This window comes from Lipotes vexillifer, unplaced genomic scaffold (assembly GCF_000442215.2).
Source record: "Lipotes vexillifer unplaced genomic scaffold, Lipotes_vexillifer_v1.1 scaffold248, whole genome shotgun sequence".
NCBI classification, from domain to species: Eukaryota; Metazoa; Chordata; class Mammalia; order Artiodactyla; family Lipotidae; genus Lipotes; species Lipotes vexillifer.
Genome location: NW_006777568.1, coordinates 2,663,924 through 2,688,941, shown reverse-complemented (window position 1 = coordinate 2,688,941; position 25,018 = coordinate 2,663,924). Strand labels below are relative to the sequence as shown.

Below are 25,018 nucleotides of genomic sequence, written 5' to 3'. Positions count from 1 at the left end.
GTCCAGACTCCTCATCTATCTCCACCTGATCTGGCACCTGCCCACCTTGGAGCTCTCACTGCCTACCACTCACCAGCCACACGGGCTTCTAGTCCCCAAGCAAGGCAGGCCTGTCCCACTTTAGGGCTTCCGTATTTGGCCATCTCTTTTCCTGGAGGGTTTACATCTTGGCTCATATGTCATCAAGAAGGTCTTCTCAGAGAGACCTTTTCCAACCATCCAGCTGGGTGGTCCCTGTTCCCATCAGCATGCTTTAACAAGCCACCAATTTTTGTTTTATTTGTTATCTGAAAGGACTTTAAAAAAATAATTTATTTATTTTGGCTGCACCAGGTCTTAGTTGTGGCTCACCAGCTCCTGAGATGTGGCATGCAGACTCTTAGTTGTGGCATGCATGCGGGATCTAGTTCCCCGACCAGGGATTGAACCTGGGCCCCCCATTAGGAGCACGGAGTCTTACCCACTGGACCACCATGGGAGTCCCTGAAAGGACTTGTTTGTTGGCGTCTCCCCATCTAGAACAAATATTTGAGTGCCTAACATATATAGCAGGCACTATTTCATGCACTGGGGAAATAGCAGTGAAAAAATACATAATGTCTTTTGCATGGGAAAGCCCAGTGGATGAAACTAACAATAAACACCACATCGTTGTCTCCCCGCTCCCCTGGCCCTTTCTCATGCACAGACACCCTACAGGCTTGGTAATCTCTTGGTAATCTGGTAGTAATCTCTTGGTAATCTGTTGTCTTAATCTGCTTGGGCAGCCATAACAAAATACCATAGACTGCATGCCTTAAACAACAGAGATTTACTTTCTCACAGTTCTGGAGGCTGCAAGTCCGAGATCAGGGTACCACCATGGTCAGGTTCTGGTGAGGACCCTCTCCCAGATTGCAGATGGCCGCCTTCTCTTTGTGAGCTCACACTGAGAGGGACCACTCTGGTGTCTGTTCCCCTTCTTATAAGGGCAGCCGTTGTATAGCGTCAGAGCCTCACCCTTATGACCTTTTAATCTTAAGAACCTCCTTATAGGCCTTTTCTCCAATACAGCTACATGGTGCGGGGGTTAGACTTCAGCATAAGAATTTTGTTGAACAAATAAAACATAACAGTTCAGCCCATAGCGACTGTGAAGAACTGACTAGGGTAGGCGTTTGCTCTTCTAGGCAGGCTGGTCACTACAGAGCAGGTGATACTTTGGCAGAAACTTGAATGAAGTGAGAGAATGAGTCTCACATGCTAAATCTGGGGGAAGGACTTTCTTGCCAAAGAGGACAACATTTCACAGTAGGGTGTTTAGTCCACCTGGGACTTATATTTGTGGAGGGTGTGAGGTGAGCATCCATCTGTTTTGTTTGTCCCTCTGCTGACACTCTGAAGGGTCTGCCCCTTCCAGAGGTCACTTGCAGTGGCCTGTGTTTTCATGCCCTGTTTGTTCCCACTGGTCTGTGAATCCCTGTGATAAAAACCCACCGTCTTCATTGTTACCACTTTCCAGTTACTGTTGGGTTTTAGCATTGCAGGCTTTCCTCCACGTTCCTTTTCAAAACCATCCTCCTGCTGTTGGTCCTTTACTATATATATATATATTTTTTTTTTTTTCCTTGCGTTATGCGGGCCTCTCACTGTTGTGGCCTCTCCCATTTGCGGAGCACAGGCTCCGGACGCGCAGGCTCAGTGGCCATGGCTCCCGGGCCCAGCCGCTCCGCGGCATGTGGGATCTTCCCGAAACGGGGCACGAACCCGCGTCTCCTGCATCGGCAGGCGGACTCTCAAGCACTGCGCCACCAGGGAAGCCCTGGTCCTTTACTATAGAATCAGTTTTCAAGTTCCACGAGGAACTCCCGTGAGATTTTGACTGTAATTGCTTTGAATTTACAGATTAGTTTGAACGCAGCTGATCCCTTTATGATAAGTGAATGTTGTCTATATCTCCGTTTATGTTTACTTTAACATCTGTCAGAACGGTTTTGTTATTTTTTTCAGAAAGGCAGCCCTTGTAGCATTTTATGATGTTCTTTTTTTGTCGTGATGGCAGTAGAAAATGATTATTAATTTCTATTGCAGCTAAGGATAAATCCGAGAAGATATTCGCACTCGCTTTTGTAAAGCTGATGCGCTACGATGGGACCACCCTAAGAGACGGGGAGCATGATCTTATTGTCTATAAGGTAGTAGCTCTTGTGTTGGTGCAGTTTTGCTAATATTGACTGTTTCAAGTCTTTTTGGGCTTCCTGGCCTGAGCTGACATTTCCCATCTTTGTGAGAACACTGCTATCTAGCAACATTTAATTATGTAAATGAACATTGCAGAGGACCAGCTGTCCCTGAGGAGAGAAGCTGATACACAATGACACGTTAAGTGCTGTTTAAAAAAATCCTCTGTGTGAATGTGAATTCATCTACAGGAATAAGGGAAATCATTAAAATAAGCAGTTTAGCACAGGGAACTCTGCTCAGTATTCTCTAACAGCCTAGTTGGGAAAAGAATCTGAAAAAGACTAGACACATGTATATGTATAACTGAATCACTCTGCTGTACACCTGACACTAACACAACACTGTTAATCACCGATACTCCAATATAAAATAAAAAGTTAAAAAGAATAAAACAAGCGGTTTAGCACATGATAAAGAGCAAATATCATGATGGTTAAAAGGATTAAGGGTCCCAAGGGGTAGAAAATATTGCACGGGATTGTCAGTTGCATTTGACCTGCTGCATCGTTAAACCCACAGGCCGAAGCAAAGAAGCTGGAAGACGCCGGCACGTACCTGAGCCTGCCGTCCACCAAAGCCGAGTTGGAAGAGAAGGGCCACTCGGCGACGGGGAAGAGCATGCAGAGTCTTGGGAGCTGCACCATCAGCAAAGATTCCTTCCAGATCTCAACTCTCGTGTGCTCCACCAAACTGACCCAGAATGGTGAGCTTGGGGCCAGAAACGGGTTCGCCCCTGGAGTTTTTCTCCTTCCACCCCATCTTTCTCGTGCTCCCTGCTGAATGGAGGAGGCTTCCTTAGGTCCCTGAAGCCTGCTGGCGAGTCATTCATACCTTCCCTCCGTAATGGCCCGTGTGGATGCTGTTGGACAAGGAGAGAGGGAGAGGGTTACATTGTTCTGCTTTGAAACTCACGTTCTGATTTTATGCTAAGGATGAACCTCAAAGAGAGATAAAGCAATGGATTTACTTTAAAAAAAAAAAAAAAGATAAAGCTTTCTGGCCAAGGGAAGGGAGAAATCCACACAATTTGGAGTCGGACCAAAGCCCCAAACTTGAGCCTTGGCCCTGTGCTAATAACCCTGGGAATGACCTCGAACTAGGGTCTCTGAGCTCATTTTCCTCATCTATACCCTGGCTATAATGCCTGCCTCAGAGGGCTGTCTGAGGGCTACGGAGCTCTAGGGAGTGAGGCCCCTACCCTCCTTGGGTCTTCCCCTCTCTCGGCTACTCATTGAGATAATCACCAGTTACCTTTAGTTTTACAAGTTGGTGTTGACGACATTTCTAGTCCCCCTGACAGCGAGATAAGGCACCCCTTGCCGATGCACTCACACCAAAGTGCGACCTTAACGCAGCATCAGATGGGGCCCAGTGTCCCCGCGCTGCGGGCTGGGGTGCTCGGCATTGTTCCCACGGGCTTGCAGCCTCCCCAAGGCGTGGCCGTGCGGCCGGGGCACTCCTGATTCAGAGCACACTGTCTGGTCGAGGCAGAGGGTCCTCTGCACAGATCTTACATTGAAAAATCGAGCTCCCCAAATGTGATGGTCTCACAGCCGTGCAGAGTAGCTTTACGTTCTCTTGAAAGTCAGCTTGAAAATCCAATTTTTTTTCCTCTCAGCCACTGATACGGATTTTGATTATTAATGTCGGTTGCTGTCGTGAATCGTGTTCCCGGGGGTTGTCCGTAAAGCTTGGCAGTAGTCTCGGATGGGCTCAAGGGACAGTCATCGTTTGGACTTTAACAGGCTGATCACAGGACAGAAGTAACCTGTCATCTGGAAGGCCCTGCGTGGTAGTGGAGAGTGCGGGTCCTGATCACCGCCTGCTCTAGTAACCTCCATGAGCAGATGGAAACTCTTCCCTGGGGCACCGCGTTCCGTGCACGCGTGGGGAGGGATAGATTATGCGCAGGGAGCTTGCAAGTTTAGTGCCCAGGGAACATGCTGTCAGCAAGGCGGGTGCTGGCTTGAGACTGGGTTATAGAAATGATTACTCCTCCTAGGGCTTCATTTAACTCAGGGCAGCCTGTCCAGTGGGGCACTTAAGCTTCTGCGTTGTCTTGCCATCTTTACTGTGTGGGAAGCCACCTTCTTAGAAATGGGTCATATTCCAAAAGCATGTTCGGAAGTTGTTATTTGGAACTTGACTATATTTTCCCCATTAAAACAGTGTGTTGAATAGCGGTTAGGTTGTGAGGCCCACGCACAGAATCCTTCTTAACCCACATATCCCTGGGGAAGACAACTGTGAACTAGGACATTCTCAAGGTATTAAGTCACAGTAATTCCCCGGGGAGATGTGTCCCACCTCCTCTCACCTTTAAGCTCTTCGAATCTCACCAGACACAGGGTAATCCCCTCTTTGGGACCGAGGGGGCACAGCACCCTGGTCTCGCCAGTGGCTGTTGCCAGGCAACCAGGAAATTCCGATGTGATGCAGCTCACTAAGCGTGAGGGGGACACATCTTTTGTTGTTCATTTCACACCAGCCAACAAAGCCTCTTTCCTGGATGGTGGCGTGTCAGGTGTGTGCAAGATGGGGCTGCCCCAATTGGCATCTGGCGTTGAGTCCCAGATGCTCATTTGAGGGAGTCATTTTTCTGGAACCGTGATGTGTTACTGTGAAGTTCCATTACTTAGGGAAAAGTGGTGGCTGAATTGTTCGTCGAGGTTTGCATTAAACACCTCTGCTCTCAGCATTATGCTGGATGCTTTGGGGGATATAAAACGAAGTAGGAGACGTGGTTCCTCTCCCCCATCAGCTTACTATGTAATTAGAGAGAGAGAAGCCATGAGGCAGAGAATCACTACGAGCCAAACTGCGGTGGTTCCCTGGGAATGAGAGGGGACAGAGAGGGTGGGGGGCTGAGCAAGCTGTCCCTCCTCAGAGGTGTTTGCCCACTGCTAATTTGCCCAGCTGTATCTTTTCTCAAAAGTACAACACAGAGGTGAACCTCAGCCTCCCTCTAATCCAGAGTGCCACTAACTTTGCATGAATGGGATCCAGAGTGTTAACTCACCTCCATTAAAAAAACGCTGGTGGACTTCCGTCATGGTGCAGTGGTTAAGAATCCATCTGCCAATGCAGGGGACATGGGTTCAGTCCCTGGTCCAGGAAGATCCCACATGCCGCGGAGCAACTAAGCCCGTGCGCCACAACTACTGAGCCTGCGCTCTAGAGCCCGAGAGCCACAACTGCTGAGCCCGCATGCCACAACTACTGAAGCTGCGTGCCTAGAGCCCGTGCTCCACAAGAGCAGCCACCGCAATGAGAAGCCTGCGCACTGCAACGACGAGCAGCCCCTGCTTGCTGCAACTAGAGAAAGCCGTTGCGCAGCAATGAAGACCCAATGCAGCCAAAAATAAACAAACAAAAAACCAAAGATAAGCGGTACCTTCTAGTATTCGCAAAAACTGTTTAAAAATAAAACAAACAAAAAAAACCCACAAAAAAAACGCTGGTAACTCTTATGAGGTGGAAATCTCCATTAACCCTGGGACTGAGAGCGTGTCTGGGCAGGATGTAGCCCTTCTCATGACTTCACTTTCAATTAGAAATTAAAACATGTTAACCTTCACGATGAATGGCTAAAATGTTCATCTCTTTGATGGGTGGCTGTTGTTGGTCTTCCTGCCTGGCATCACACTAAGTGCTTTCTCCACTTCTTGCCATTTAAGTCTTGCACCAACCCTGTGACCCAGGCAACACTGTGCCCATTGTTCAGATAGAAAAACTGAGGTGAAGGTACTTGTCCAAGGTCACATCTTGGTGGCGTGGCCGGGCTGGTGTTTGAGTCTACTCTCTACACATTCTAAAGACACTGGGATGCTGTCCCCTTCACATTTTCCTGTTTGTAACTCTTCCCTTCATCAGCTGTACTTGGGGGTAAGGTGATATAAGTGAGAATGTGTATTTGGTGTTCATCCCCTGTATGCCTTTTGTGTGGTTTGATCCTTGAATTATAACTGGTGTCTTGTGTTCACTGAAATTCTACGTATTGCCAAAATTGTATCTTTCTTTTCGGTATTAACTAGGGTTTTTTTTTAATGGAGACAGTTTCTGTAGCAGAAGTTCGTTCCCGATGAGCATAAGCAGTAAATTAGATGTGCTTTGCTAACTGTGTTTTTTCACGTAATGGGATATTAATATGACTTCAGATGAAAACGTCCTTTCGCAGAGATGTTTTGGATTCTGTTTTCATGCCTTAAACAAAATCATTTCTCAACATTGCCTTCCACATTTAGTCTGTAAAAGCCAGTACGTTCAACTTGCGATTTTTCTATTAGAAAAGAAACATACAAAAACTTTTGGAAGGGCCAGGACTTGGTAAAGGTGGCACGCTCAGTGCAGCAGTGGTCTCCGGGGCCAGGGTTCCTGTCTCCTTTGGGGACTGTCCCCTTGCATTCTCAGTACTTGAATTCATGTTGGTTTTTTATTTTATATTATTTTATCTTAAAAAACTAAGAATCTTATTCTTGAACAGGAGAAAACCCCTTGGCAGGAGCTGCCAGGACAGCACTGAATGGCCAGCAGCCTCGCAGGCCTGCTGCTCTTCTCATCTGCCTACTTGTGGGTTGGAAAGGCCGGTGCCTCTTCTGTAGGCTCCCCAGATGCCTTTTGAAAGTTTCCACGTGGAAATCATTTCATGGTAAACGTAGTTGGAAATAATGAATCCAGTCACACTGGGTGTCAAGGATGTTGCTAGTAAGTAATGAAATAGTTACGTGGCGAATGTTTCCAAATAGGCTTGGTTCATCTGTTCAAAAAATTATGTAGAGGACCTCACATGATGGGTGAATGAGGGAGACAGAGTCCTTGCTGTGAGGAACTGATGTTCGTTTACTGTTTCCAGTGGACCTGCTGGGGCTGCTGAAGTGGCGATCCAACACCAACCTGCTGCAGCAGAACCTGAGGCAGCTGATGAAGGTGGATGGTGGTGAAGTCGTGAAGGTAACGTGGCTCCCACGCTGGTTCTGGTTGTTTTGTTGTCCTTACGGATATGAAGAGGTGTAGGCTCCGCCTCCCAAGATGGTACAGGCACGCCTCCGAGACACTGCAGGTTCGGTTCCAGACCGCCACAGGAAAGCAAGTCACACGAATTATTTGGTTCCCCAGTGAGTATCCAAGTTACATTTACACTCTCCTGTAGTCTGCTGAGTGTGCAGTAGCATCATGTGAAAAAAAATAGGTACAATATAAAATAGATAGCCAACAAGGACCTACTGCATAGCACAGGGGACCACACTCAATATCTTGCCACAATCTATAATGGAAAAGGATCTGGCTTTCCGAGCTAGACCCCAGACAGGGGTCCCTACCGCGTTGTTCTGGGTTCCCATCGTAACTTAAAGGGAAACTTACACAATGTCCAGAGCCCTTCATGTCCTGCAAATGACGGAGGAGGATGTCCTCAAATTCTTTGCAAGTGTTTTAGTTGTAAACGAAAATGACTAAATAAAATATTATTCATAATTTTAAAAAAAGGAAAAGAATCTGAAAAAGAATATATATATATATATATATATATATACGTACAACTGAATCACTTTGCCATACACCTGAAACTAACACAACATTGTAAATCAGCTATACTCCAATTAAAAACAAACAAACAAACAAACAAGGGAATTCCCTGGAGGCCCAGTGATTAGGACTTTGCGCTTCCATTGCAGGGGGCACGGGTTCTGGTTGGGGAACCGAGGTTCCACATGCCTCGCAGTGAGTGGAAAAAAACAAAAAAAGAAAAAAGTTTAAACAAAAGAAACAAAAAACCCTCAAAATTAAAAAACCCTGTCCATTAAAAAACCAATTAAAAAATAACTTTATTGCTAAAAAATGCTAAACCATCACCTGAGCCTTCAGTGAGTGATAATCAACAGTCACATCAAAGATCACTGATCGCAGATCACCATCACAAACATAATATTAATGAAGTTGGGAATATTGCAAGAATTATCAAAATGTGACACAAAGACACAGAGTAAGCAAATGCTGTTGGAAAAATGGCTCCAAGAGACGTGCTGGACCCAGGGTTGCCACAAATCTTTGATTGGTAAAAACCACAATATCTGCCAAGTGCGATAAAACGAGGTCCGCCTCGTCATAAGCCTTTTACCAACCAGTGTCTTCGGGATGTTGACATATACCTCTAAGACAACAGAATCCTTCTTGGACTCTGGTCCGGGGAGCATGGCCTGGCTTCACTGTGGTGGAAACAGGCTTTGGAATCAACCAAGTCTAGGGTTCTGCTTCCTCTTCCAGCAGGTCCTCACTGTGGGGCTGACACAGGTTAAATAACATCTTTAAACCTTGCTTTCCCCTGCTGTAAAATGGACATAACCAGAGTGCCTTGTTCACAGGGTCCCTGTGGAGGTTAAATGAGGTACTGGCCCCTGGGAGGTGGTCTGGTAGTATCGGGATTTATCATTGTCACTGTCATGACCATCCCCGTGATGGTTAACCCTGGCTCTCGAGTCACCTAGGAGCCCTGTCATTAACGTGGAGAGCTTCGTGGTGTGTCAGAAAGATCACAGCACTCAGTCTTGTCTTGGCCCTTTTCCTCCCATGTGGTCTTGGATTGATTTCTTAGCCTCACACAGAGCAGGCCCTGGAGTGGCGCCCTTGAATCTTTATCTACGATAGGACAGTCAGACTAGAGTGATCGGAGGTCCCTTTGAGTCCTCAGATTTGGTAATCGTTGGTGGTTCCAATATTTTCTTCAGTAAAAGGCTCTCCTTGCCACTCCTGTGCCCAGTGACTTCTCCTTGTATGTAAGGAAATGCATTTCCGTGGCCACTGGGCTCCACCTTGGCTGGCGTGCGGCAAGCCGGGCCACCACTCGTGGCTGCCCGAGAGCAAGGTCCCCACGGCCAGTTCCGTGTCGCTGCCTCAGTTCTTTATCCTCCGTGAGAGGTGCTTGCGGAGGGAGACGACCTTATCTCTGTGAAAATTAATTACTTAAAATGGCCTTAATTAAACAGCAATGTGGTTAACTTCAGTAGAAATTAATTTGGTGGCACCGCTCTCCTAAATTCATTGTATAACCGTTCAAACATATCCTCACTAATCTTCAAATTTTAATCACCGTTTCCTGGCTCTTGTCTTCTTCTGCTGGCTTGGACAATGTTAACTGCATTTTAAACTTCCCTGGGTTCTATGAATTCCCTAATTCAGATGAAAACTGGGTGAATTAAGTTAACATCACTTTAAAAGACCCACAGTTAATGAAATTGTGTCCTCTTTCATTTTTCGGTCCCTGTATCACATCAGGAATTGTATTTATGTTGAACTATTGACACACTGACCAGGGAAGTTCTAGAACCATCTCGTTTTATTGCCCCCCCTCAGTTCCTCTTATCTAATCTATTATCGCATCCTGTTGTTCTTCCCTGGAGATGGTTTTCACCTCTCTCCCTCTCCTTCCTGTGTTCACTGGTACCGCCCAGGGTTGGATGACCTGTCCGGCCCTTACTTGTTTTGCCTGTTTATTCCTTCCCATTGACAGTGTATCCTAATACCCTGTAGGCCTGGAGCAGGGAATAGACTCGTCTAAGGCCACCAGGCTGTTAACAGAACCAGGAGCAGAGGGAATCCCAGCCTGCGAGGGGCTGCTTTCATTCTGTTGAAGGACACTGATAGATTGTGGGTTTTATTCCATTTATTCAAGACCTCCCTTCTGTGTCTTTATAACTTTTAGTGGAGAGATGACATTGCTTGATAGACTGAGCAAAGTATTTGCTTGTTTAGTAAAAGTGACATTGCTTGAGAAAAGTATTTGCTCATTTAGTAAAAAGTATAGTTTCCCATTTTAGTGGGAAATGAAAATGGTGATTGTGCTCTTCCAGTGGATGGTCTTGGAGAGAGGGTGGGTGTCAAAAGAAGTCTTTCATGGCCTTGTGTGAGGGACCACCTTCAGGACACTCGTGTCCCTGCACTGCTGCGGCTCTACGGCCAGGTACACAAGGTCCCCACTGTCTGCTGTCCTGTTTCTGTGTCATTTGTCTGGGTGGGGCTGGTAGACCTCTTTCCCTGAACTGTGACAAGCCAGGGCTTGGCACTGGACACTGGTGTGTCTGTTGGCAGTAACATTGGGCTGTTAGCAGATGGCAGCGTCAAGTTTTTTTTTTTTTTTTGCGGTACGCAGGCCTCTCACCGTTGTGGCCTCTCCCGTTGTGGAGCAAAGGCTCCGGACGCACAGGCTCAGCGGCCATGGCTCACGGGCCCAGCCGCTTGGCGGCATGTGGGATCTGCCCGGACTGGGGCACGAACCCGTGTCCCCTGCATCGGCAGGCGGACTCTCAACCACTGCGCCACCAGGGAAGCCCCAGCATCAAGTTTTGACCTTTGCAAAGCTTTTACAATCTGAAATGATACAAAAGTAACGAGAGGTGGTGCAGGCTTAAACAATTACGGAGTGGACGGAGCCCTTGATGTCCAGACCAGAATGCCTCCTGGTCCGGCTGGTTTCATTCCCGTGCCATTTATATGTGACAGTTCTTGGCGCAGACTAGGTGGTAGGTGGCACAGTGGAATAGAATGAGGATTTCATGCCTGACGCGTCTCAGATCACTTCACCTCAGATCACCTCAGAACACGTCCTCCCTCAAGAAGAGTTGTGGGGTGCTGGATTTGCAAGGTTCCACGGCTCACGGGGGGTGGGGAGTGAACAGTGGTTGCGGAGCAGGTCTCTGTGTTTAGTTTCTGTGTCTGCGGGTTGAACCGTTTGAGGTCCTCTGCTGGGGGACATGAAGGCCCCTGAGGTTCTGTGCATGGGCTGAGCCGCCCAGGAAGATCTGGTCTAGGGATCTCACTCAGTTACACCTTTGTCCCGGCTGTGGGCCTGTCTCACTTACTCCTTTTGTTTTTAATAACCACTTGATTGAGATGTAATTCACATACCTGAAAGCACCTTTTCGTTTGTACAATTCAGTGGTTTTCAGTATATTCACAGAATTGTGCAGCTGTCCACACTGTCTCACTTCAGAACAGTTCCACCACTGGAAAAAGAAACCCCATACCTGTTGGCCATCACTTCCACTCTCCCTGCAACCGGCTTTCTCTATGGATTTGACTATCCCGGATATTTTATGTAAATTGAATCAGACAATATATGACCCTTTTTGATTGGCTTTCTTTTGCTTAGTGTAATGCTTTCAAAGCATGTGGTGGCACGTATCAGAACTTCATTCCTTTCTATGGCTGAATAATAAATATTCCATTGTATGGATATGCCACAGTTTGTTTATCCATTCATAAGCTGATGGACACATTTTGACAATGATGAGTAAAGCTGCTATGCATATTTGTGTACAAGTTTTTGTGTGGATGTATGTTTTCCATTCTTTTGGTTGCATACCCAGGAGTGAAATGTTTGCGTTACATGGTAAATCTACGTTTAACCCATTGAGGGATTGGCGGTCTGTTTTCCAAAGCCATTGCTGTCATTTTACATTTCTACCAGCACTGTATGAGGGCTCTGATTTCTCTCCGTCCTTTCCCGCACTTAACTATTGTACATTGTTTTGATGACAGTCACCTCAGTCTGGGTGATGTGATATCTCACTGTGATTTCGACATACTGATCCCAGTGACTAATGATGATATAGCCATACCTCATTCCCTTTTATGGTCAGTAGTCCACTGTGTGTCATTCTGCCTAGTCTTGAACTACCCCATCAACAGGGAACTCATTACTTCCAATGTAGTCTTTTTTAGTTCATCTTTTACTTCTTTCAGGGGAGAATGGGGTCAGGGTTCAAAGCCAGGTTCTAGTGTGACATAACTTTGAAGTCTCCTAATTTTTTCTAAATTAAATTCATAGTGTTTTGTCATTCTATGCTGTAATATTTATTTGGTGAATTATAGTAGGCATAAAAGGAATTTCTAAATTACTGTTGAATAAATTAAGCTCATGGCTCTCTGCTCTGTACCCCAGTTTCAGAATCACACACCTCTTCTGTCCTTGGCCATCTGTGTCTGTAGATGATCCTTTATTATACTAGAAATTTGTCCCTGTATAGCTTCTGCCCAGTTGCTAGCTCAGGTCCCACACTCAAGAGTGTACGGAATGAGTCAGATTCGGATTTCCCAGGGTTGCCGTTGAGCTTTTAGTCCTGATGAAAGTCAGGAGAAGCGTTGGAGAGGTCTCATGGGTGGGTGGGCGGTGGGCTATAGGGCATCTCCCTGCTGCCCATCCTCTGCTTGACTCCGGGTGGCATGTCTTTGTTCTGAATTCACTCATCTCAGATTTTTGTCTTGTGAATCTAATGACTGACAAAAATCCCCAAAGTCTGTAGCTTGGTAGGTGCCATTTGGGAAAGGTGAGTGTTTGCTGTATTGCCAAGGATGATAGTTGTTCTAGGCTGGGGAGAGTGGGGTGAATTTACCTCGTCTGCTGACCTTTTGTGTCTCTCTAGTTCCTCCAGGACACCTTGGATGCCCTCTTCAACATCATGATGGAGAATTCGGAGAGCGAGACCTTTGATACATTAGTGTTCGATGCTCTGGTAAGAGGCCTCGACTTTGCATCTGCTCAGATATTACGGGACGCTTTCAGGTTGCAGCCTTTGAAGCTGGGGCGGGATCCATCACAGTAACCCTGAAAGCGCTTTCAGTTGTAAACCCAATCAAAGCAGATGAATTGAGAGGTAGAAAGTTTCTTCCACTGTAACACTGTAGTTAGGCAAATGTAAAATGTAAGGGAAGAAGTAAGGCAGCTGACCAAGCTGTGTCCGAAAGCGTGTTATAGCTCGTTGGCTCACACAGAAGTGCCAGTGATTCAGCTGAAGATTCTAAAATGGTTTGCATTTCTTCTGCTAATGAAAATATTAATTTAACAGGTATTTATCATTGGACTAATTGCTGATAGAAAATTTCAGCATTTTAATCCTGTTTTGGAAACCTACATTAAGAAACACTTTAGTGCAACATTAGCCTACACGTAAGTTCTGTTTTGTTGTTTTAAATTTTACAGTAACTTCTTTGTGTATATTTTTGTAAGAGTCTTTTCCATATACTTTTGCCTGTGATTCTACGTTTCCCTTCCCCAACTGTGAATTTACTGGGATCATTTTTATTATTGTTTCTCTCTTAGCAGACCTAAGAATCTTGTTGAAAGAGATAGGTGATAGATTATAAGATGCCGGAATAAGTTCTTGTCCTTCCCCACACCTTTTGTCTGTCTTTGAAAAATGTTCGGTTTGTGTTTGATGAAACGGATACATGAATGCAGTGCAGCCGCACTGCAGCTTCCTGACGACTGTTTGATGAATGAATAAATGGTTGTGGTCCTGTATTGAGGTTATTGGTTATTTAGTGTGAATAAAATTCAGTTCTGTACTTTTCAGTCTATCTTTTTGCTCTCTATTTATTTATTACCATTTTTAAGGTTGCAGGTGATTTGTTTATTTTTGTTCTGCTGGACAAAGCTGGATAAAATTGTGTTTTTTTTTTTGGGAATTCCCTGGCAGTCCAATGGTTAGGACTCGGTGTTTTCCCTGCCATGGCCCAAGTTCGATCCCTGGTTGGGGAACTAAGATCATGCAAGCCGCACAGCACAGCCAAAAAAAAAAAAAAAAAAAAAAAAAGATCTAAAAAAAATTATTTTTTCTTTTAAATTGCTTGGTTAGTGATGTTCAGAGAGCCAGAATGTCAATGTTGTCCGGATAAAACATCTGCAGGTTTGACAATTGTTTTTAGACTTCATCTGGATATTGGCTTTTAATACTCTTGCATCTCTTTCTTTTTTAATTTTTTCTTTAAATTTAATTTTTTAATTGAAGTATAGCTGATTTACAACGTTGTGTTAGTTTCAGGTGTGCAGCAAAGTGATTCACTTATACATATATAAATATGCGTGTCTGTAATATATATACGCACATATATATTGTTTCCAGATTCTTTTTGCCTTTTAAAGAGTGCCTTTCCTTTTGTTCCAGAAGCTTCGGCTCTAACTAGGATTCTTACTACTCACCCAGCTGCTCTCCACCTGCCCTACATCCCCACATGGGCCCCTTTTGGGTCTACTAGACACCAAGGGGAAAGTGAAGCCTGGTGTTGATGCCACAGCCCTGGGACCTGGCCACCTGGGCTTATGTTACCACTCTGTCACTTTCAAACTTGCTTAAACTCTGTGAGCTTCAGCCTTCTCATCTGTACAACAGCACGGTTGTAGGTTTCCTTGAGAATTTTAATGAGTTATTACATGTCAAGTATTTGGAATAATCCCTGCCACTCAGAAAGCACCAAGCAGTAGTTAGGTTTTGTTAATATTAGAATTATTAGGGCGAGTTCCTCATTCTCTCACAATGGGATTTATTGGCGTTTATTCAGACTTTTTATTGTGTGAGTTGCAGTGAAAAAGAAAGGTTTAATTTCTTTAAGAACATTCAACTTAGAATCATTCGAATCATTAGAAATGATTCTCTTTTAGGGCCAGGAAGTTGAGTCAAAGCTCCCATCTGTGTCTTGACCATACTTAGGTCAGAACCTGTTGTCCTTGGCTGTGGGACTCAAGGTCAGCAGCTCTGTCCCTGATTCTTGGATTCTTCCCTGTTGGCTTGAGTGCATGTTTATTGCAGGGCAGTGGGTGGAGCCCCCAGTGGGCGGGGAACAGCGATGTCCTCACCACACAGCGCAAGCTGTGACCAGCTTTGTGCTTGCTGACTAAGAAGCGTTTGTTTAAAACATTCTGTTCTCTCAGTGGAGAAGCCCAGTTTGTCACACTTTGGACAGTTCCCTGCAGACCGTGGGAGGGCTGATCATGTGACACCATCTAGCTATAGCAACCAGAAGGAGCCCAGGGTTTATGGGCGTGGCCTCCATGCTGCTCTGGGTGTCATGTGACCTCCATATGTGTCACTTTCACCTTTCTCCTTCTTTATTGAAAGGGGGTCAAACAGCTTTGCTCAGATTAGATTTTGCACTTTCATTTCAGAAAATCGGAACAGTGCTAAGGTCACCGTGCTGCATTCCAGGTCGCCTAGCTGGCGTCCCCCTGCCTGTGACTTTGGGGAGAACGGTGCCCTTATTCTCAAAGGTGGAAAAAGAACATTGGGGAGCTTTGGGCAAGTTACTCAGTGGGAGACACAAAAAGTACCATTTTATTGTTAGGTTATGATGGGACGGAGTTGAGAATCGGTATCCTCTCATTCAGTCTGTCCTCTGCCAAAAAGGAAATTTAAATTTCGGAAAATAAATATTCTTGTCATGTTTTGGTAAACCAGCAACCCCAAGTGGTTCTTCAGCCATTGCAATCTGAGTATTTTTGCCTTGAAATACCAGAGGAGATAATTGTGGTTTAGCAGTTCTTTCAGCCTTCTCTGGCCCAGGGGACATTCGGGTTCTAAGTGTCATCACAGCCAGTCTCTCCTCCGCCTCTTCTAGGAGCCTTGGTTAGGCTAGAGTCTGGTCCAGGTAGTTTCTTTATGTCTTTCCTTTGATAAATGTTGAGATCTGTAGCCTTTCTTTGCAAAGAACTCCAAGAGAAGAAATTAAAAATGACTGGAGGCGATGGGCATTACTTCTTAGCCCTCTGACTCTCGCAAAGCAGGAGCTTCCCTGCCTGGGCAGTTCACGGATCAGAGTGACCGGCTCTGGTCCAAGCCAGGAAGGAGGGAGGTGTCAGCTTCGGGGACGGTTCTTCCAGAAGACCAGCGGGACAGGCTCCTTCTGTCCACAGAGCTGCCTTGCCCAGAGCTGGGTCAGACCTTCCTCCCACTGAATCGATGTGCCCTTTGGTCTGCCCCTCTGAGCTGGTGCCGAGGAATTTGGTCTTTCTGCAGTTACGAGTGGCGTGGCTGGCGTGGATTCGGGTCTTTTGACTTGCAGATTTATTTTCTGGTTCTGGGTCATTCTCTTTGCAAATCATTCCTTCTTTTTATTCTTTTCTTTGATTAATCTATTGGAAGGATTTCCAAAATGTATTTCTATGGAATGTATATTTCTTGGCATATTAATAAGGTCTAAGAGTGAAAGGTGTGTGTGGTCCAGTCAGTTTGGGAAAATAAGTTAAACCGAGTGAAACAGGTTTTATGCCAGGACTTGAGATGTTCTGCTGTGCCTCAGGAACCATCAGGAAACATGTATGGGACAATACCTTTCCCGACGTCGGGGCCGGGGAGCCTGTGGGAAGGGGATCTCTCTGGCTTCCCTTCTTCAGGACATACTGGCAGGAAGGCTTCTATGGTAGTCTCTCATTTCTTGAGTTCTGCAGCCTGATCAGTGTTAGAAATGACTTTGTGTCCACTCAGTCACCCAAAAGCCTTTTTATTGTGATTTATCAGTAGAATTGTTACTCTTAGAACTGTTCCGAGGTCATCCAGAATCCAAGTTACAGTTGCTCTTATGAGTGTCTTGTAATAATCTCGAATAACAAGCTAGTGAATGCTGGCTCACAGCTTAATGGGAAATGCTGTGAGTGCCCTGACAGGTTATTTTTATGACTGTGATGAATATTTAAAAGCTACAGGGAAGTTCTGTTGATTACATAAAACGTTAGGGAGTGGAGAAGTTTGGTTTAGGGAGTAGTCTTGTTGGTTGTTGTCATACAGGTTTTACATATGCTGCTAGTTTTTGGAGAGTTACAGTGTAGCCCAGTACACTAAAAGCCGATAGTATATTGCAGTTAATTTAGTTCTTCTTTTATGATTTAGAAAGCATAGCTTGAGGGTCATCCTTGTGAACAGTGATTATTAGTTTATGGGCCGGTAGTGGTAGAAAATATAGACGTTTGGACAGAATAAAAAACTGATTGTTACCATTACTGCCTCTATCATTTGAAAATACCATATGCTCAATAAAAAAAAAAAGAGCATTATGAAAGTAGATATGTCTGTAGAAATCCCTTTGATTTTTGTTATTCAGCATTGGGAAAGCTAGTTTACCTACCTAATCCTGGGCTTCTCCATCTGTAAGTTAGGGATAAAACTCATCACTTGCCTTATAGTGTTGCTGTGAAGAATAAATTATATAGTACATTTAAATGCTTACAAAAACATCTAAAACTTAGAAAGTTCTTGTTAAATGCTCAGATCTCGCTCCTCTGAGAGTTATTATATGGATCGCTTTTAATCTGCTTGAAATACATTTCACAAATATGCATATACTGATAAGCGTGTACCCAAATAAAAAGAACCCACTTGTGTGTTTTTGTCCCGGTTAAGAACTGAGATACTGTAATCTACTGGACTTGTTAACTTGTGTTTCCATTATGAACAGGAAGCTGACGAAAGTTTTAAGGAACTATGTGGACAATGCCGAGAGGCCAGGAATCAGCGACCAGCTGTATAAAGCCATGAAAGCTTTAGAGTACATCTTCAAGTTCATCGTGCGCTCCCGGATCCTGTTCAATCAGTGCGTATCACCGTGCTGGCTCTCCGGTGGACTTACAGGAAATCCTTTCCTTCCTTCCTTTTCCTTCTCCATTCCCCTTCCTCCCGTCTTTCTCCTTCCTTTCCCTGCTGTCGAGCATGACACAGCAGTAACAGATAACAGTCCTGGGCTGGGTTTGCCCACACTCACTGTATCTGCTCCCACATGTAGTGAAAGGCAAGCATGAGTTTGAGTCTTGAGCCCTGAGTCTGAAATGTGTGCCTGTGAGTCAAACATCATCTCCTGAAAGCATTGATAATTCTTCAGAGGAAGTGCAGACTGAACACCAAGGGTTCTGAAGTTCTTTTCAGTACATCTTATAGAGAAAAAAGCCCTTGAAAAACAAAATTAAAACAAACAAGCAACAACAGCAAAGAGCCAAAACTAAGTTAAACTACCTTACTTGGGAAGACTGGGGGGCTTCCTCCCTCTTCCCTTCAACTAGAATCATGTTTTGTTCCCAGAGAGATTCCCACATACAAGATTGCTGTGCAAATGGACACTCAGTGTTTTAACCTAGTGATGTGTTTCATACACTGTGTAGGTGAATTTATGCGTTGTGTTTGAACTTTAAAGTGGATTGGGATAGTCCCAATCCACTTTAAAATAATGACTTCATTATTTTATAGAGAACATTAGTATTTTTCCTATGTATCTTGAGATGAAAGAGATGTGCTAAAATAAATGAGCTTTCAGTTGGTCCACAGTATTTAACTCTGTGGATGAAGAGATGTGAAATGGGTAGATGGGGTGTTGGGGTGTTGAAATTGACTCACTCTGCTACTGCTTTTGGAGCTAGCTGCTTTGGGTGACCTACAGTGGATGATGTTGGTTGCTGTTGATTGTTGGAGGTTGATGTTCTTGTGGTGAGTTCTAAACACAGAGATGGAGTTCAAGAATCAATGTCTGTTTGTTTACGGATATCCCTCTGAGTTCTTTCCTCTCACCCACCTTAAGCTGGGTCAAACAAGTGACTCTTATTGATTTATTTGACAAAACCAAGAGGGTGGGACTAGAGACCTCTCTTTCATTACAGAAAGGTGCTTTCAGAGTGCTTGCTGTAAACTGCTAACCATTTATGTCTTTTAAACATGTCGGTTGGAGCAGAGAAACTAGTAATTAAGTTTTCATTCTTGAGGGATTCTTGGTAGAATTTTAAATATAAGAAAGACTGATTGATTGTATCTTGTAGATTTTGAAGCTGTGTTATTGGGGGCATGCAGATTTAGAACTGTGATCTCTTTTTTCGTGGATTTACTCCTTAATATGAAAAGGTTCCCTTTATCTTTTGGTTAGTATTTGCATGGAATACCATTTCCCATTCATTTACTTTCAGCCTTTCTGTGTTCTTATATTTAAGGTTTGTCTCTTATACACACCATAGAGCTGTGTTTTTATTTCATCCAGTCTGAGAATCCTTTTAATTGAGTATTTAGTTCATTTATAAACAATGCAATTAAGTAATATATTAGGTTTATATCCGCTGTCTTTCTATCAATTTTCTCTTTTACCCATCTGTATTATGTTTCCTTTTCCTGCTTTTTTGGCCTTCTTTTGTATCAGTCAAAACTTTCATTTTTTATCCCATTTTCTCTCTTTTTTTTGTGTTATTATTGTCATGCATTTCAAGTCTACATATATTTTATGTTATTATTTTGTATAGTTGGTATTCATTCAGCATGTTTTATATTTATTATTGTTTTTCCATCTTTCTTTTAATTTTATGTTTCTCTATAGGATAATTTTCCTTCAGTGCAAAGAACTTCCTGTAGGATTTCTTTGGGTATAAGTCTGCTGCAGGCTTTGTTTGTATGAGAATCGTTGACTTCATCTTTGTTTTTGAAGGATGTTTTCTTTTAATATAGAATTCTAGATTGGCAGTTATTTTCTTCTTCCAGATGTTATTCTTTTCTCTTTTGATTTCCATCATTTCTGGTGAGAAGTCAGCTTTCAGACTTATTGTTGCATCTTTGAAGGTAAAGGTGTCTTTAAAATTTTTTCTCTACCTATGTTTACAATTTTTCTCTTTTTCTGTGGTTATTAGCAGTTTTACTATGGATTACATAGGAATGGTTAGCCTTTTACTTATCCTACATTGGATTTTGAGAGCTTCTTGAATTTTTAAAAATTAATTAATTGATTTTGGCTGCTTTGGGTCTTTGTTGTTGCGCACGGGCTTTCTCTAGTTGTGGCGAGCGGGGGCTGTTCTTCGTTGTGGTGCACGGGCTTCTCATTGTGGTGGCTTCTCTTGTTGCGGAGCGTGGGCTCTAGGTGTGTGGGCTTCAGTAATTGTGGCATGTGGGCTCAGTAGTTGTGGCTCTCGGGCTCTAGAGCGCAGGCTCAGTAGTTGTGGCGCACAGGCTTAGTTGCTCCGCGGCATGTGGGATCTTCCCAGACCAGGGACTGAACCCGTGTCCCCTGCATTGGCAGGCAGATTCTTAACCACTGCGCCACCAGGGAAGCCTGCTTCTTGAACTTTGGATTGATTCTCTATCAATTTTGGCAAATTCATGGCCGTTATCTATTCTAATGTTGCATTTGTCACATTGTAGCTCTCATTTTCTTCTGTAACTTCAATTACATGTATGTTAGATCTCTTCATTGTGTCCTACATATCTCTAGCACACTTTTCTGTATTTTCTGTCTCTTCTGTTTATTTTCCTGTTGATTGTCTTCCATTTCACTGATTCAGTCTTTAACTCTGTCTAATCTCAAGTTAACCCATATAGTGAATTCTTAATTTTATTTTATCATTTAAAAAAAACTTTTTTTTTTTTGGCTGCATTGGGTCTTCGTTGCTGCGTGCGGGCTTTTCTCTAATTGCAGCAAGTGGGAGCTACTCTTCGTTGCAGGGTGCGGGGTTCTCGTTGTGATGGCTTCTCTTGTTGCAGAGCATGGGCTCTAGGTGTGTGGGCTTTATGAGTTGTGGCACATGGGCTTAGTTGCTCTGCGGCATGTGGGATCTTCCTGGACCAGGGATCAAACCTGTGTCCTCTGCATTGGCAGGTGGATTCTTAACCACTGTGCCACCAGGGCAGTCCCTGAATTCTTAATTTTAGGTATTATATTTTTGTTTTAGAATTTTCATCTTTTTTATACATTCATTTCTCTACTAGAATATTTTATCTTACCTTCTGTTTTCTTCATCTCTCTATTTTCATATTTCCAGTTTTCTATTTTTTCCATCTTTTTCTTTTTGTTTTACAATATAATATTTATTTTGACACTCTTGATACAGGATGTAACTGCTTGCTAACTACAATATCTTGATCACTTGTGGATCTGTTTCCGTTGTCTCTTTTTTGATTTGGCCATGTGGTCTGGTATTCCGCTGTGTTTAGTAACTTTGTTTGAATACAGGACTGTGAATATATAAAACTGTCAAAGCTCCAGATGATGTGATGATCTTCAAGAGATGATTCATCCTTTTCTTTTTTAGGCAGAGAAAGTGAGACGGAACCTTTACACTACAGAGGCTGTATGTAGCCTTTGTGAGCCTCAGTGTTATATGGTTTTCCTCTGGTTGCCCAGGGTTTTGAACTGAGAGTCTGCTGTGTTATCTGGAGCCCCTCTCCCTGACATTTTTCAAGCTGTATTCTTTATCTGTGGAGACAGATAAACACTCCACTCTGCTTTATAGATGTTTTCATTTTGGTTTTCAGTCCCCTGCGCCATGGAGCCTTAGAATTGGCAGATATACTGGGAGCGGGGTTGGGGGGAATGGGGGAGAATGGATGAGTACATGCTAGAAGCCTCCCCAAGTATCTGCACCAGTCTGCCAACCTTGCTCCTTTTCACCTGCAAGCAGAAGTTCATGACTTCATAATTGTCATTGTTTGGCACACTGTTTATACAAACCCCTATTTGAAAACCCTTTACAGAACGGATACACTAGGTTGCAGTGTCCCATTTTAGACAGAGTTTGTTGCTTTACAATGGCACTCATTTAAGATTACTTCTAGGGTAATTAATTATCGCTTAGTTTACAAAATTTTCCATTGTACACAAGTTTTCAGGTATGGTATACTTTTAATTAGGCAGAAAACTAGTCTGTATTAATAAAACCTCTGCGCTGCAGCCTTTTAAAATGCAAATGTATTGCTTGTTAGTAACACAGCAGCTTGAAGTAACTGCTAATAAATAATTTATAGATGAAACTTATTTACAATTAGCAGCACGTATTTGCATACATGTAACCAGTGTACCCCTTCCTTATTATCCATTTACTGAATATGATCCACTTTTTGAATGTTTTCCCGCAACCACCAAGTTCTGTGATGGAAGAATTTGTATAGTGTCATTACTCTGAAGTCAAGTAATTTTGAGTTTATTATTATAGTGTCATTTTCAAAAGGTTCTAAGATCGTGTTAAACTTAGTTACCTTTGTGATTGTCAATTATGTGACATGGGTTTAAGAAACCCTGGCAGAATATACACTGAAATATTAATGATGTGATCTCTGCGGGGTGGAATTAAAGCTGGATTTCTCCATCCTTCCTTACCCTCTCCCTCCTTCCCTCCCTTTTTATACATTTCTGCGTTTTTCAGATTTGTGGCATGTGTTGTGTTACAAAAGCCAAAAGGCAATAAATAGGTGAATAAAAATCACCTTCTCCAGTGTGAAAGCGTATCTCCCTAGCTGAGTGGGTCCAGATTATAATCCAAGTCAGCTCCCTGTTCCACGGATATTGAAGATGCTCCCTCACAGCAACTTTAATGTCTGTAGATGCAGGAGCCGAAAGTGGTGATGTGCCGTGTGCCAGGCCCACAGAGCTGTGTGTTCCTTTGCAGGCTGTACGAAAACAAAGGAGAGGCCGATTTCGTGGAGTCCTTGGTGCAGCTGTTCCGATCCATCAGCGACATGATGAGCGGCGTGTCAGACCAGACCGTCCGGGTGAAGGTAGGTCCTCGGGCCAGCGCCCACCACACTCAGGGCCCCGCTCTTAGAGGCAGGACTCCCTGCAGGCCGAGAGAAGCAGGGTCTGCATGTCCTTCGAAGCCTGGACTTGAGCGGAAGGTTCAGGAGCGGCTTTGCAGTGACCATGGTCGTGGTCCCTGTAATGGGATTCTTTTTGCTTCCTCTGTAGGGGCTCTTAAATGCTGTCCTTGGTCTTTGCTTCTCTGCAAGGAGAGGTTCTCAGTTTCCTTTATGGAAGGATGGGGAAGTGGATGAGAATGATGTTTTCACGTCACTTGTCAGGGCATCTCAGTATCTGAGCAGGCTGTAGGTGCCCCAGGCATCCGTCAGACCTCAGGCTGAGCTGTGCTGATAGTGATGTATCTTGGTCCCTCCAGCGAGTCTGGAAGAGCGAGTGAGGGATCCAACCTTCCCGTGGTCCTGCTGTTCTCACCACCTTATTATCTGTTCTTGCCCTGTGGTCCTGTGGGAGAAAAGATGCCTGCGTCTGAGGTGGGGTCTGTGTGGTCTCCAGGACACGCCGGCGTGGAGGCGCCAGGAGCTGGGGCATGGGAGGGGCCCAGGGAGCGGCCCAGGACCCGCACACCTGCCAGCATCCCTGCCTGGCAGTTTCAGTGTGGCTGACTTACTGCAGAAGAAGCCGTGCGGTTTGTGTGCTGCCCGTGCTGATTCCTTCAAAGGACAAGAATCTTCCAAATGATTAACTTGCAGCTTTCACTCCGCTGTTCCCGTAGCAGCCTCTGTTCTTACTTTCCTCTTTGCATGTTCTTTTACTGTAGCACTTCCCAGGAAACATCTTTATGGCTATTAAAAATATTGTGGGAAAGTGATTTCCCAGCTTTTAAGTCTGGGACAGAGATGTACGTGTGCTCAGATGTGTGTCACGCTTGTTGTGACCAGGGGAGCAGTGTCACTAAACGTGAATAGTCACGATGGCCCTTTCATCTCGGAGGTGAAGCTGCTGCCTGGCAGAGCCGTGCCGTCCTCAGTATCACTTCTCAGTCTTCATGTAGAGCTGGTGATCCACAGAGAAAGCCGTGTGGCCTGTATTCTCAAGTTTTGGCTTAATTATTTTGGCAACTTACTGCCTAAAGCTGCCTTACTGTTTTGAGGTTAAAATTAACAATGTGTTTGGTACATTTACTACGAAATCCTCTGGCATTTCTGAAAAACAGACACAGAGAGTCTAAGAATAGATACAAATGACAGGAAGTTTTGAGCCCAGAAGTCCTTTTTGGTTTCTAAATATACTGTTAGATTATTAAATTTGATTGGGCTTGACTTGTGTCTGCCCACCTCCCTGGATGCCAAGGCATTTAGTAACTGCAGACTTGCATGTCCTTCCTTCAGTGGGTTTTATTATGAGACGTGGGTGAATTCAGCGACGTGTGTGCATTGATGCAAACCTTACGTCTGCAAGATGGATGACTGAGTTCTTTCTGAAATGTTGCCTCCTTGCTGCTGATTTTGTATTTTGTTCTTGCACAATAGGTGCTTCCTCGACTTCTGAAATTTAAGAATTCCCATCACGGGATCCTGTTTTTGTGTTGTTTTAACACTTTACGTTTTGCTCCGTGGAAATGGAAATACAATTGTGAGTCATCTTACGTAGAGGAAATATGAAAAAGACTGGCATTTCTTAGGGGTTAAACGTTGTTTCCCAAGGGTGGCCCTTGTTGGCTGTTTTGATCTTGGAGATGACGTCATTCGTGAGCGGGGGTCAGCGCGCTCCATGCCTGCTTGGTGTTGTTCCGCGTGACCTGATAGACTTGTGGGGTGGGAGTGGCCGTTCTGAGCACCCCGCCGTCACCCTTCTCAGACTTGCACGAACCACTTACACCCACCTTGCGGATTCAAGTCAGCATTTTATGCCTCAGTGACGGGAGGGGCGAGAGGAGTTTCTGACAATAATTAACTGCAGGATAAACACGGCATCCAATTAGAATTGTCAACAGCGCTGCCTTCCACTGGACTTGGAGTTTTTAGCAGGGTCATTTAACTTAAGCAGGAGCGTACTTGGGTACATTTTTGTTACATGGGTTAGGGAACCACGGTGAATATGTGGGCGATGCTCTGCCAGGTGGCCTAAGGTCTCTTCCACTTCTAGATCCTGCTCTGGGGCCCACACACTCACCATTGTGCTGCTTTACGATCCCTCAGTTAATGACCCCCAACCTCAGAGCTGCTGACAGATCCTTAAAAAAATTCTTTATATGGTAAATAACATGAAAAATTACCACTTTAACCACTTTTAAGAGTATAGTTCTGTGACATGAAAGACGTTCACGTGGCTGTGAAACCATCACCACCATCGGTCTCCGGAACCCTTTTCATTGCCCCAGACAGAAACTCGGTACCTGTTACACCGTAGCTGCCCCGTTCTCCCCTCCTCCCAGCCCCTGAGAGCCACCGTGCTGCTGTCTGTCTCTATGAACTTGAGTGTTCCAAGTTCCTCGCGTGAGTGGAATCATACCATACATGTCCTTTTGTGACCGGCTTCTTTTTTT

The 25,018-nt window shown here is 44.4% G+C and overlaps 1 protein-coding gene across 1 annotated transcript in view; it reads left to right on the top strand.

Annotated features, from left to right (window-relative positions):
* DOCK1 (dedicator of cytokinesis 1) overlaps positions 1-25,018 on the top strand; it is a 475,984-nt gene that overhangs the window by 51,878 nt on the left and 399,088 nt on the right. Inside the window, exons 17-23 of the mRNA XM_007451187.1 lie at positions 2,071-2,174; positions 2,743-2,926; positions 7,076-7,173; positions 12,639-12,728; positions 13,062-13,162; positions 17,440-17,574; positions 22,385-22,493. Of these exons, the coding sequence (XP_007451249.1) occupies positions 2,071-2,174; positions 2,743-2,926; positions 7,076-7,173; positions 12,639-12,728; positions 13,062-13,162; positions 17,440-17,574; positions 22,385-22,493 (821 nt within the window). The remainder of the gene's footprint in view (positions 1-2,070; positions 2,175-2,742; positions 2,927-7,075; positions 7,174-12,638; positions 12,729-13,061; positions 13,163-17,439; positions 17,575-22,384; positions 22,494-25,018) is intronic.